This window comes from Trematomus bernacchii, unplaced genomic scaffold, assembly GCF_902827165.1.
Source record: "Trematomus bernacchii unplaced genomic scaffold, fTreBer1.1, whole genome shotgun sequence".
Lineage (NCBI taxonomy): Eukaryota > Metazoa > Chordata > Actinopteri > Perciformes > Nototheniidae > Trematomus > Trematomus bernacchii.
Window position 1 is genome coordinate 24489869 of NW_022987739.1, and position 15161 is coordinate 24505029.

Consider the following 15161-nt stretch of genomic DNA (forward strand, 5'->3'; position numbering starts at 1 on the left):
CTGATAATCAACGTTCACTAAGTCAAATGTCTTAATAAATGGGAAAAATGCAGAGGGCGCCACCTCACACCACATTATCACACAGCTAAGAAAGAAAGAAAGTCCAACACATTTGTATTATTAAAAAAACAGTTATTCAACTTTATTAACATCAAGGTTTTCAAGACATTTGTGTCTGCTTTTTATTACCAAATAGAAAACAGATCATGTATACAACAGATAGGATCCTAGCACGACTCAATAAATCCTTTATCACCCCCCCCCCCCCACCCACCCACCCCCAGCTCTGTCATCTCATCCAGTGAAAAACACTGAACATTACTTCTTCTTTCAGTCTGTCCGTCTGCAACACAGTGATACAAGTTGGGATGAAATATACCATTAATGGGGTTCCAGTGTATCTGCTTGTGTCCTGTTGGTTTGAGCCATGTATGTGAAGGTCATGAGATGAAAGGGAACATTTTGTCCTGTCTATAAGAATCATTTTGGGTCCATCAACCGGAACCAGATTGCATGTTAGAGCAAGTAAGACACATCCAGCTAATTTATGGCAATCAAAGGGTAGGGGAGAAAATGTGTTTTTTGTGATACTTCACAATCCCCTGATTTCCTATTTGATTTAATAATCCCCCCTAAACATCTATATTTACTCCCAGTCGACTGTTGAAGCTTTAATATTAGGCTGTGATCTGTGTTGGGTTTTAGATCAACAGTTTTGACATTTATTAATTTAGAGCCTTGTCAACAAATCCAATGCACAGACAACCCAACACCAACAATGAAGTGATCTTACTATGAAGAATTGTGTGAGTATCAGTGCCTGATGTATCCTCTTCCGGTGGGCTGTAGAGCTCCATTGCTTTCCAAAAACTAATAAAACACACCAATAAGTCACACTGACATGTTCCTTTTTTACCGTGAACACACACACTGTCCTGCTGCCACAAATACTCACTAGAGCACCACATGTGAATCTGCTGATGAAAAGACTCCCCCAAAACAGCATTAGTTCCGCCTGTTTTGACTGATCAGCTATAGAACAGTTAGAAACTAAACCATTTTGATTACATTTCAGCATTGAGTGTATTGGTGCCATAATGGATTTATCTCTTGTCTAAGCACGGGCTGGTTTAGAATGTGATGTGGTCACACTTGTATCACAAACGTTATCAAGAACAAAGTGTCTGTGTTCAGTCTACCTGAGTCTAGCCGTTTCTCAATGTCGAGTATACCTGCTGCAGAGCCACTATTTCAAGTATACTACGTCATCGAGTGGCGCCGAATGCTGGGCATTTAACATGCATTTAAACAGTCCTTCTGCGCCACTCGATGACGTAGTATACTTGAAATAGTGGCTCTGCAGCAGGTTTACTCAACATTGAGAAACGGCCTCTGTGTCAAGAGGGGCTATGGTGTCAACAACCTTTTCCAACAACGTTATATTTATTTTTGTTCCAAGTCTCCAGATTTGTATTGGCTTTGTGAAAATCAGTAAACAGTTATTTGATAATAGTCAGTTTATGGCAATAGTTATATTTCATACAGTAGCTCACAAACATGTCTGTTAATTTGACCTCTTTTGGTAGTAGTTCTGTCAAACCCCCGTAAATAAGATCAATGATAACATAAGAATATTATATATATGGTACAAAATAAAATGATTAGCAGCTGTGAGTATACGCTCTCCAATATTAATGTTGAAAATACATTTTATTTTTGCAAATAAAACGAATAAAAATATATCAGCAAATAAAAAAAAGACCCATTAAGACATATATAATAGCCAGTTTAAATGATTATAAAATAAATTCTAAATATTTATAATAACATAGTAATGATGAAAATAAATGAAAATAGCAGAACATTTGTTTTGCCATAAAGGAGGACGCAGATATTGGGGAATGTTGGGAGAAATCAGTCAGGAATGAGGCATGGCAAAGAGTCTCTCAGGGTAGCTTTGGGGAAGTTTTGGTGTTGGGTCTGTGGCAGAATCGTGGCACCGGTGCAGGAGGAGATTGTCCTGACTGTCCCCTCTCCTCTGTCCTCTAAGGTCTCCTGTTTCCTGCTGTGGTCACCTCCTCTCCAGTCCTCCTTGTAGCGTCCCCATCAGGCCTCAGGGACTGATGGAGCTGAGTAAATATATATGGCTCAGAGGAGAGGTATAACTCTTCTGACGGTGTCTTTCTGAGTGGGGTTATGTTGCATAGTGATCAAAGCTTCCCAGGTACTCCAGAGCAGCGCGGTAGCACAGTTGGTACTGGTCCTGGGGGAGGGAAAATAAGTTTGGGTCACTTGGTCAGTGGGAAACCTGCAGATGCCATGAGAAACAAGCCAGAACAAACAATTTGGGTGATCAATTTTCTAAGTCTGATCTAAATAGTTTTTCTCTCGTGTTACAACTTTAAGAGGCCAGATTATACTTGTTGGGGTTTCCCTTTCTTTTAGTGTGTTATGGTATATAGGTTTTTGTGCATGTACAGTAAATGGTCTGCAATGGCAAAATGGACCAAAGATTGAGTTTCTCAACCACCTATTCCCCATTTACCTGAAACGCCATGATTGAATCCTTTGCTAACTTCCCTAACATAGTGGCATCACTATGAAACACTCTTAACACGCTTCTAATGGCTAGTACTCCAACACATTGTGATAGGCTAAGGGGTGGGACATCTCTAATCCGACTGGGCTCTCGTTTCAGACAGAGGATAACAAAGAAACGTTAAACGTCAAACAGGTAAAGGAATAATACATTTTCCAGGACAATTTTAAGAGTTAATTTATTTAAATTATACAAAGAAATACTTGTTTTTTGTTTGTTAGTCATTTTGTGTTTGCAGTTTGATGGTGTGATAATAATTTTAGCCACAAGAGATTTATGTCCACAACTAAATTCTAAAAAGGACAAATAGCATTCACATTTTCTACCGGGAGAGTTCAAGTCATCCATGAACTCTTGATATATATATATTGTGTGTTAGCAAGATATGAAAACACAACCTAGAAATGGATCCCCAGAATTAGCAATACTATACAACCTTTTTACTGAATAATAAATACGATGTATACCTCTGTCTGCACCATGGCCGGCCTCTGTGTTCGGAGCGTCTTGACGGTCTGGAAGAGGTCGACCGCTCCTTCGTACCTCATCCTCTCCAGGATGATGCTCAGAGTGATGAACACACCAGTTCGCCCAACACCAGCACTGGTGGACAGGCACATCATCAGACCCTCATTTTATTACACATTATGTGTTGAGACAACAATAAATACAAAAACAAGATGACTTTGTCAAGTGATTGATTTAGAAAAATATCTCAATAAATAATCCGCATTAACAGCATCACTTATGTCAAGAGGGGGAAGATGTTTCTTTATTTGATTGTTTTTGCTCTTGTTGCATGTTTCTTCCTTTCTGGGCCACCGTACATTTCTGCATGTATCTAGGCACTTGTTCACATGTTCTTCAAGTGGTAATTCATAACAAAGAACAGAAAAAAGCCTTTTGTGCATTTGTAAAACTAACAGGATACAAATATAAGTTGATTGTCAGCGGCCCTAGAAAAGCCAATACATGTAATTAGATTTTAGAATGAGAGGTTACCTGCAGTGCACAGTAATTGGTCCATCTTGTCCAAATTGCTCTTTTGTTTTATGGACTTGGCCGATGAAGTCGATAAAGCCCTCCCCAGTTTTTGGCACTCCTTGCTCTGGCCAGTCAGTGAACTGGAACTGCCTGATAGTCCTGGACTGACCGTCCTGAGGAACACACAGGAGGACATGGAGACAGACTATGTCAGTAACTCACAGTCTACATCCTCCTCCAGGGGACACCTCTGCTGCGTATACAACAGCTACAATTTCCATATCTGTCTTCTTAAAGGTCACCTATTATGCAAAATCCACTTTTTCATGTCTTTTATACAGAAACATGTGTCCCCTCTGTGGAAAGAGATTCTGGAAGTTTCAGGAAAAAAGATTCGCTCACTTTTTGTCCTGATCCATTTATATAAAAACCTGTCTGAAAATGAGCTGATCAGATGTTGGCCACTTTATGATGTCATAACGAGTTTTTTGGCTTGTGTAACCATTAGCCAATCACCAACCAAGGTAACCCCACCCACCTTATCAACTGAATCTCCTCCTAGAGCTATTTTTTTAATCAAATATCTTACAGATAGGGGGAGTGGCGCTTATTTTCATCTAAAGTAAAAGAGAGAGAGAATCAGCACTTTTGAAACAGGGCTGAAACAGAGGGGATTATGGGATGCTGCAATGATCTGTTATTTGGAGCCAAACACTTCAGAGACACGTTTTGTATATATCTGAGACCTATAATATATTGATGAAAAACATTATAATAGGGGACCTTTAAGTAAAGTTGAGAGAAAAGAAACAAGGAAAGAAAGAACTAAAATAATTACACACAGATTGGAAGAAAATGAAAGAAATGCAGCATGAATCAACTTCTGTAAAAGCAGCGCTCTATGTGGCATTAATGTCCGTTCCAATTAAAAGGAGCTGAGCTGAAGCCATGTTCCTGCTGCTGCCTCACTCCTCACCAAAGCTCTGCTGAGGAGAACCTACCCTGGCGTCTGTGACTTTGAACTCTCTCAGGATGTACTGAGGCATGTTGTACTCAGCCATGGGGTCCACAACAAAGTACTGGTAGCGTGCCGAGCGCTCAGCAGGCCAGTACTGATGGCACTTTTCCTACAGGATGGAGAGGAGATCACATGTGAGGAATGTTATTAGGATATAATCAGGACATCGGACTATGTCTTCATTTATTCAACAAGGATAATGCATATAAAAGCATCTAAATAGAGATTATTTACGCCAGAATTTATTTGTAGCTAATTACATACAGTTTTTACAATGGATTAGCCAACATAAAACCACTTAAATCAATAACAAGGTCTCAATTTCTAAGTTATTATTTGTTCTGAATATATTGGGTAATATAATTAGAATGTACACACAGTACATCCTAAAAACCCTATCATTAGTGAGTAAAAACTACTTTAATATATTTAATTATAATTTAATATTGTCAGAAAACATCAAAGTCACTGGCACCTACTGTAAGTATGGAAATATAACTGTTAAGTGGTACTAAACATATTATAGATATCATTACCAGATTAAGACATACTTTTGATTACACATGAAATTAGATTTTGTACAGTATACTACCAGTATGTACAATTGAGTATTCTTCTCTACGAAGTTAAAACAGATAGATGTATTTTATATCCCCCCAAAAGATCATGGTCAATCGTGATAAAAAAAAATAATTGAACCAAATTATAATTAGTTAAATTAGTTAAACTAATTTAATTTTCAAATGTAATCACATTTGTATATCTTGTGCCTGGTTGTCCCTCTAAAAGTTAATTTAATCTCACACAACTTTGTTTTTTTAATCAGAAGTGTAGTATCTCTAAAATGAGTATTTTCAATATATATAATTTAAGGGTTTCATTTGAGTAAATTAAATGTAATGCTTTTGCATACCAAATGACACAAGATAACATAAGATATATAATAGTGATGTGTTACCCGTCCCATCTCGCGGAGTTTGGTGAGCATGACGACGATGGTGGAGTTGTGTTCCCACAGCATTCTCCAGAAGTCCTCTGTGGTCTCAGACAGCGGGCCCTGTGTGGCCATGTAGGCTTTCTGCTGCCTGCAAGCGGAAGAAAGACTCCTCTGGGTTTAATCAATTTCATTTCCACTTTATCCCTGTTCAACCACAAAGCTTTGGTCATTGTGAAGAATTATGGCCGCCAGTCATGTGTCATCATAAACACCTACAAACAGCTTGAATAAATACACTGCAGTTTAGTTTGTTTTGCACAGGCTGTGATTGAATTTGTTTTGTTGTTGACATGCATTGCAGTATAAACCTGCTAGAGGGGCTCCTATTGTCACCCTTTCCTCCTGCTATTTGTAAATGTTGCCAGATTTGACTAGCACCAATCTGAGCTTCCAACATGCCTAATTGTCATAGATGGGTTTTCAAAATGAGTAGCCAAGCCTATTAAAAGCTGCCACTGTTGCCAAGCACCTATCAATACAATGAACGTGACAGAATACATATGGCATCCTTATGCAGCAGTATCCTTACCATTGAAAAAACTACCTGGTAGCTTTGCTGTTGAATCCATTACTTAGTGATCATTTAAAGGGGACCTATCATGCAAAATGCACTTTTGTACGTCTTTTATACATGAATATGTGTCCCCGGTGTTCCAGGGAACTCACCAAGTGTCAGAAAACACAACCCTCTCTATTTTCCTCCATACCCAAATCTCTAAAAAAAGGGGCTGCAACGGATCTGATAAAAAAACTGATCCAGATTTGAACACTGTCCTGACGTCAGGACAGTGGCGCTACGGCTATTGGGCCAACTCCACCAATCAGGAGGAGACAGCCACGGCCATTGCCGTTCGAAAGCGCTGGAGACGCTGTAGTACATATGCCAGGCCAGTAGATGGTGCTGTTCTCACAGAATCAACCCTTGCAAAAACAGAGCTAGAAATGGTCAAATTGAGCAAAATGAGGCATGGCTAAAATGCATGATCTGTTTGGTATTTTGAAAAAAGAAAAGTATAAATATGCCTTATATAGGTATGGTCCTACACTATATTATTCAAATATAGCATGATAGGTCCACTTTAATTAAATCCAAAATTGGCACCATTTAAACACAACATTATCGAAAATAATAAAAGAATGAACCTTTCTGTTTGCCATCGAGATTATTTAACTATGAATGGGGAATTCAAATACAATTTATATAGTGCTATTGATAAAAAAAACACCACAGAAATTCAGTCCATATGCATGGCCCTGTGTAGTTTTATCGTAAAGAGCCAAAAGTTGTGTTGTTGCATCCTCAAGCCCAAATGCTTTCTTCAAAACACTTTTTCCAAGCTGCCAACTTGTTTATGGCACATTCTTGCCTTTCCATTACATTACATTGCATTTAGCTGACGCTTTTATCCAAATGGTCGAATACAATAAGTGCATTCGACCAACAAGATACAAACTTTGAAGAAAACAGAATCATATAAGTACATCAGGTTTCATAGAGCCAAAACATTTCAAGTGCTACTCAACTAGCTTTAGATAAGCCAGTCCTTTGTTAGTATATAAGTGCTTTGTTAGTAATTCTTTGTTAGTAATTCTATCGCTCGAAGTGGAGTCGAAAGAGATGAGTTTTTAGTCTGCGCCGGAAGATGTGTAGGCTTTCTGCTGTCCTGATTTCAATGGGGAGCTCATTCCACCATTTTGGAGCCAGGATAGCAAACCCACGTGTTTTTGTGATGGGAACTTGGGTCCCCCTCGCAGTGCTGGTGCAGCGAGCCGTTTGGCCGATGCAGAGCGGAGTGCACGTGCTGGGGTGTATGGTTTAACCATGTCCTGGATGTAGGAAGGGCCAGATCCATTCGCAGCATGGTACGCAAGTACCAGTGTCTTGAAGTGGATTCTAGCAGTTACTGGAAGCCAGTGAAGTGAGCGGAGGAGCGGTGTGGTGTGGGAAAACTTTCCTGGTGTATTAATACCACCTATTGATCAGTGAAATACTGTCAAACCTTTCGCAGCACTCTGTGCATGTGCATATGAGTCTTTGTGCTGTGAAAACGAAACAGGGGGCTACACCCAGAAAGACATCTCCACAGCAGTTCTACTTACATATAATTACCATATCAATTAATCATGTACTTTAGTAGTGCATATTATTTTTTAAACGTGCAATTAATCAAAAGATGTAAATGCAACTAACCCATAGTCCTCACACACATGTCATGTCACGACTGGGGAATGAACCTTTCTATTGTTAATATTTCAATATACACAACTCCTTTGAGTACATATTTGCGCTGACATTTAAATGTTTTTACTTGAACACAGACCTATTCAACAGCACTGAAAATGACAGATGTTCTCCCAGCTGCTCAGCAGGGCTGGGGGCTGACAGTCCCGCAGTAAAAGGACGTGCCCAGTAGGTGGCAGTGCTGAAGCATGCACCAGAAGAAGAGGGTAACTCTATTGTGCCTGTTCACTTGAGATCCAGTGCAGCACACATTATTTGTGTTCTGTTGTCTGTGTTCATCCGTCCTCCTATCATAGGTGTGTGCCAGTGATGGACTTGCGGTTGTTTAAGGTTGAGAGTCTGGGCACATGGACTATTTTTTAAATCATTAATTTAAAAGCAACAACAAACAAATATGACTTAGGAACCAACACTAGGGTATTTTGCTGTCACTGAATGATTTGATGAAGAGTTTATATAAGGTCAGATGTGGAAGTTTAATATGAGCATTGATTTTAAACCTCTGTGCATTCCAGCAAACAAACAGCTTGCCTGGAAGTCTGAGTCGAGTCGATTGGGAAAGTATTTTCATGCAAAATGCAAACAGGGATCCAGTAACAGATTCTTCAGAAATTGCAACTGGCCCCCCACCCCTTAATTCTTTCTATCACTGGATCTCTCCACTATGCATTAAGTGTAAGAGATAGGTGGGGTCTTACATACTCTGTGGTTGTCACTGCTCTTTGATATTTTATTGATATGCTGTTCTGCCGGATCTATGAGGCAAACAAAATTGAAAAATGAGGAAGCTTCTTCTATTGGCAAGAGCTTATCTTTTATTTCAGTGGATTAAGCACAGACCTCCCACTGTTCACCAGTGGTATTCAGAATGTTGTTTTATTTTTCAGATGGACTGCTCGAGCTGAATCCTGAAGGGGATAAGAGGCCTCTAGATAAGAGAAGTCTTTTCTGAACTACCTTCCAAATTGCACAGCAGACAGTACGCACTGTGACCTGACGTCCTTTCAATGCCTCTGTGAATTTCTAATGCCTTCTCCTGGTTATTATACTGCTTTTCATCATTTCTGTTCTCCCTCACCTGTGTAATGTATGCAACCTCTGAGATCCCTGTATGTGTGTTTCCCTGAAATCTGTGTGTCTATGCAACACATTCTCACTCCCTAAGCGTCCAGGAGCGACGCTTGGTCAGGGTCCCGTGGCGTCCAGGTGTGACGCGCCGAGGCTCCTTCAGCTTCATAAACGGACGCAAAGAGCTTTCAACTGATTGCAATGTATTCCCATCGGCGTCGGTATTTGACGCTTAGGGAAGCACGGCATTCGTTTGTGTCGGAGGCTGTTAAAGGCAATGTGAGCGTCCATTCCCATTGGATAACGGAGAATTGTACACCCGGAAGTAAGTATTCCCCTTACTGTCGATTGATTTGACAGTGATATCTCCACTACTCATCAACTCAAAAACACCAGATTATCCTTGTTAATTAAACGACATTGATAGGTTTTAGTGTGTGTACAATGCTTTTGTCACGTTTTCCCCTTCAATTCTGAGAAACAAATCGTTTTCTATGAGTTTTGGATGGCCGAAGACATTACATTACCCACAATCCTCTGTAGCAACCATAGACTGTATAAAACAATTAAATAATACATTATTTCGAGTGTGCTTGCTTTTCTCTTTGAAAGTCATCACATAATGGCATTGTAATACACGGTTCGGCTGCATTAAATATTACATATCTGCCGTAGTTAACTCTGCCCTGATGACAAGACTTCTAGACAAACAGGAACTGCCGCCAAAACTGAAAACTTGACGTGGATCTTAAATATATAAGCAATTAAACAACATCTTACATTTCTTTTCACACAATACGTCTCCTTGCAGTATCAACACTAATTTGGCTGACTTTTATATTTGATCCAATTGGTAGATAGGCTGTATTTACGCCATAACGGTGCACAGCTGATAGAAAGGGACACCTACTGGTTAAAGCACGTTATTGCATTTTATAATTGTATTATTAGATATTAATAGGAGGATGTGCAAAACAGACGAACAAATAAGGCTTTATTCAAACATTAAAGAATACTTTAGGTTAAGGTCTTTCTTAATAAGAAAAAAGCTTTGGGGGTATAGAAGATGAATATGGAGGGATGAAACCCTCTTTGATGGTCACACATGCAGAGCACACAGCACACACAGTGACATTTGTATCTACAGATACATATTAAGCCTGACAAAGTACTTAACGTCTAATATATTGCTTTCCTGCAATGTTAACTATGTTTACGCACTTATTTTAACTGATATTATACATATGTATTATACTCTTATAAGATGTATGTAGATAGTATAAGAAATGTGCAGAATATGACAATGTAATGGTGGAGGTACACACATATTGATAGATGTCTTGTAATGCACTGTTGAGGAACCTGTGACCCAAGTTTTTCATTCATTGCATAACTACACCGTAGTTGTGTATAATATGATATGTCAATAAACCTTAGAAAATCTTGAAATCTTGAAAGGGATGTGCAAAATAGTCATTATATACAGTCTTTAATTAACTATTAGTAGAGAATAACGACGAGTAAAGAATATACTTTATAGGGATCCTATTAATATCTAATAATAAAATTATAAAATGCAATAACGTGCTTTAACCAGTAGGTGTCCCTTTCTATCAGCTGTGCACCGTTATGGCGTAAATACAGCCTATCTACCAATTGGATCAAATATAAAAGTCAGCCGAATTAGTGTTGATACTGCAAGGAGACGTATTGTGTGAAAAGAAATGTAAGATGTTGTTTAATTGCTTATATATTTAAGATCCACGTCAAGTTTTCAGTTTTGGCGGCAGTTCCTGTTTGTCTAGAAGTCTTGTCATCAGGGCAGAGTTAACTACGGCAGATATGTCATATTTAATGCAGCCGAAACGTTTATTACAATGCCGTTATGTGATGACTTTCAAAGAGAAAAGCAAGCACACTCGAAATAATGTATTATTTAATTGTTGTATACAGTCTATGGTTGCTACAGAGGATTGTGGGTAATGTAATGTCTCCGGCCATCCAAAACTCATAGAAAACGACTTGTTTCTCAGAATTGAAGGGGAAAACGTGACAAAAGCATTGTACACACACTAAAACCTATCAATGTCGTTTAATTAACAAGGATAATCTGGTGTTTTTGAGTTGATGAGTAGTGGAGATATCACTGTCAAATCAATCGACAGTAAGGGGAATACTTACTTCCGGGTGTACAATTCTCCGTTATCCAATGGGAATGGACGCTCACATTGCCTTTAACAGCCTCCGACACAAACGAATGCCGTGCTTCCCTAAGCGTCAAATACCGACGCCGATGGGAATACATTGCAATCAGTTGAAAGCTCTTTGCGTCCGTTTATGAAGCTGAAGGAGCCTCGGCGCGTCACAACTGGACGTCTCGGGACCCTGACCAAGCGTCGCTCCTGGACGCTTAGGGAGTGAGAGTGTGTTGGTCTATGCCACACATTGTTTACATCTGTGTATTGTCTTTATTATTTCTGTCAGGTGTGAATTTCAATACTATATGGTATGTAAAAACAGAGCCCCAAGCAGTTTAAACCGTTTTAACCAAATAATGTTGCTATATCTGTGATTAAAATAATAATAAAACAAAAAAATAAAAACATTTTGAATTAAATTCAATACATATTATACAGTAGGCAGGTAGTGCATTCTATTGAAGTATTCTCTGATTCGGTAATGAGATACTGGTGTAAGCCTGCAGCTTGTGGACAGGCACTGAGCTGAATGACTACAGCTGCTGAGCTCCATACCTTGAGGTCAGTGGGAATCTCCACTAATCATCATTATCATGTCTATCCCCCTCACCTTAATCCCCCCTAATCCACACTGTGCACTTTAAAGGCTCAGCTCAGAGACTGCTGGATCTCTCTGCATCTCGCTTCCCTATTAATTACTGCAACAGGATAACAGGACATCCCTGCCTGTTTCCCCGTCCTCCTTAGGGGGTGCCCAGAGGACTTCATTGGGGGCTGACACACCCACCTTCACTGCAAGTGAAAGGGGAAGTCCTGATTTATTAGCACATGCTGGTGCACTGAGAAGTATTTTCAATTACTGTTTACAGTTTCCAAGGAGAAATGCTTCTCTCAGAGGCCTGTGATTGTCTGTTTATCTGACAACAATACGAGTGCTGACATCTAATATGTTTGGTTCTGTTATTAGAATCTCAGGAAGGCTTGCTTTATGTAGCTGTCAGAAATGTGTGTTGACACCCACAGAGGCCTTTTTAATTAATTATTTGGTTTATAACAATTAGTTAACTACAGTTAATAGTGTTTTCATGTTCTTCTTTTTCTAATGTGCATATGACAATGGTCTCCATCAAAAGCAGGACAATCCTGTTCACAAATAAAAACATCTGTAGTCCTCTGTAGAGGTATATGTGTGGGGACTGTTCATTGGAAGACAACAGCCAGGTGCTGTGAAGATGCCAGGGACTCAACTGAGAGCAACACTAAAAGCTGTGCTGATTCCATCTGACAAACAGCACTGTGGTTGGAAACGCTATACTTGGCTGATGGATACATGTCAATAGTTGTTCCAGCAGAACTATTTAGTTATTTACTATTTGTTTCCCTCTTTATGTGTTAGATATGTGTGAATATGTAAGCTTTGTTGGTAGACTTATTTGTTGTTGTCAAAAAGTCCAATGAACTATCATAGTCAAAAGTACAAATACTTTGGTGACCAGTCAGGTAGCCTACTGGGGGGCTCAAGAATATTTTATTCCCAACATGGGAAAAACGTTGCTGCTATCAGGGCAACATCGTCCTGCTAGGAAATTCAAGAAAGTCACATTGCTAGCAGCTAGCAGTTAACAGCTAGCAGCTAACAGCTAACAGCTAAAAGCTACCAGCTAAAAGTTTGCAGCTAGAACTAACTTTAATGGAATGAGGTTTCATTGATCCTAGTTTGAAGGGGTTATTTTCGAAGCAATATATATATGTATCAAAATAATATAATATTAATATAAATAACATTATTGATTATAGTATCACATTTCTAGAAAAATCTATAAAATACGAAAACATTAATGGAAATGGATCTTCTTCTTCTGTAATGTGCAAAACAGAATTAACTAAAACCCAGACCAAAAGAACTTGACCAAACCAAACCAATGGACTTGGTTAAACTCTGCACTACCGATATGGGTAACTAAAAATGTTTGCTTTATATTCCTATTCGTTTAAGGTCCGGTTGTAATGGTTATGTAACACTAAATTGGTTTGCAATGCAGTTTTCACTCATACATTTGTAATAAACTTAAACAAAATGTCACTTTTCACAGAGGGATAAATGGATGCCTGTGGCCTGAGGCCCATGGGTGACAAATATTTTCGGACACAGACAGCATTGCAAGAATATTGTTTGTGTCTCTTACATGTCACTTATCTCAAACAGGCTTGAGGAAAAACCGGAGAGGAAAAACAGGCCCTGTCAATAACACTAATTTGTTTAGACAACTGACACAAACACAAGATGGTGGGCAGTGAAACAGCCTGTATATTACTGCTGTCAGCTGCCAGAGAAAAGCTCCACCTACACATTTATTCACCAAGCACATCTTGTTACTTTTCCTATTTATTACAGTCCTTCCTCTTTTGGTGTCACACAGTGAAATTCGCTGGACCCACCTGTATCCGTCGATGAAGCTGGCATTGATGTAGTCTGAGCCCTCCACCCCTCTGATTGGCTGCAGGCAGACACGGGTGGACTCGAAAGGCATGATGTTCACTAGGCGGTTCTTGAATTTGTTGCATGGCAGGTTGGCACTGATGAATCTTGAGGTATGTGCTTTAGAGTTGGCCAGTTTCTGCAGACAGAGAGGAGGACCATTTGTCTGTGATGCTCTTCAGCACAGAAGTGACTGCACTACAAGACTACAGCAAAATCTCAACTGTCCACTTTAATGTGGTGCAAGGTTGTTTAACAGCATTGTGAGCTCTTATTATTACATAAACATGATGTTAGCTAACTAGTAGCTAAAAGCTAACGTTAATGGAAATGAGGTTTCCTTCAATTACATTGTGATTAGTTCAAACTGTTCAAATGTAATGTTATAGTTGACTTTTTGGAAACCTTGAATACAAAAAGGCGATGTTTTCACAGCATTATCAAATAGGGAAATGTTGCATGTTCAAATTTGTATATATATTTATTTTTTGAAAAAACTACAAAATACAAAAAGATCATTAGAAATTGACATTCTTCTGTAATGTGCAAAACAAACGTAATACAAACAATACCAATGGACTTGTTAAAACGTAACACATTGTAATGTGAAATGATGTACGTTGAGCTGGTGCTTTTTATTTAAATGTATCTGATGTGGTAAAACTAGGGCTATCAGCGTTAACCCTCGTGATTAATCTTGAAACCTGAACGCAAAATAAAAGAAGCAACGTATTTCTATTGGTAGTATGTTTCGTGCCTGCAACACGTCTTTTTGTCCGGTCGGGTCTTGGAAGAAAAATAACACACTGTTATTTACTCAACAATAACACACAATTATCCTTGTTTTTATTTATTTGTTTAATTCTATAATCTCGGGCTTTTTTGCCGTCCGTCAGGAACTGAATTTAAAAATAAAGTCATTAATAATATTATGTATGAAATTATTTTGTCTATTAACTAGGGCGCCGTGTCATGTTATGACCGTCTTTTCTATGTTGCTGTGGGGTGTTTCCATCGGTTTGGGGTTTAAAATATCAAAACCGTAATAAGTAATAAGCCAATAACCTGTTAAACCCCATCCCTGTTTTTCAGGTCTCAGGCTCGAAAATGACATTCCCAGAACAAATGACCATATCTTCCCTTCTAAAAGGGGACAATGAATAATCTTTTTTCTCAAAGCAATGATAAACCTGTGAGTTGGATGTAGAAAAGTCAGAATCAATATAGATGTTTTTTATTTTAAAGAAAATTCAGATTGAACATAGTAAAAAACTGTAAATTATAGTGTCCGTCCAAAAATTCTTTTTTACTTATAGTGAAAACTACCCTTGGATGATGGGTTAGTAGACTAAAAGCTTTAGGAATCCAAAGTACAACATATAAGTACCCTGTATCAAGATTGATGCAAAACAAGTGACATTTGACCTTTTTAGAGAGGTTTAGCAAAACAAACTCCACCTCTGGCGTCATTTGGGTGGAAATGGGCATTTTTGCCGTTTCTCCCCATTGGTCGATTTTGATGATTGACATCTCTTTTTAACCGTTAGAGCCAATAGAATCGAAGGGGAATTTCCAC

The 15161-nt window shown here is 38.8% G+C and overlaps 1 protein-coding gene across 7 annotated transcripts in view; it reads right to left on the reverse strand.

The window, feature by feature from the left end:
* Nucleotides 1-1299: 1299 nt before the first annotated feature.
* ptprfa (protein tyrosine phosphatase receptor type Fa) overlaps nucleotides 1300-15161 on the reverse strand; it is a 234625-nt gene continuing 220763 nt past the window's right edge. For 5 of the 7 annotated variants that reach the window (XM_034147182.1, XM_034147184.1, XM_034147185.1 and 2 more), the window contains 6 exons: nucleotides 13546-13724; nucleotides 5560-5686; nucleotides 4585-4710; nucleotides 3602-3756; nucleotides 3067-3202; nucleotides 1301-2263 (listed from right to left, as the gene is read on the reverse strand). In XM_034147182.1, coding sequence (XP_034003073.1) covers nucleotides 2195-2263; nucleotides 3067-3202; nucleotides 3602-3756; nucleotides 4585-4710; nucleotides 5560-5686; nucleotides 13546-13724 — 792 coding nt within the window. In that variant the 3' untranslated portion in view covers nucleotides 1301-2194. Of the gene's footprint in view, nucleotides 2264-3066; nucleotides 3203-3601; nucleotides 3757-4584; nucleotides 4711-5559; nucleotides 5687-13545; nucleotides 13725-15161 lie in introns of all 7 variants that reach the window. The other 2 variants (XM_034147181.1, XM_034147179.1) reach the window with 1 other exon arrangement.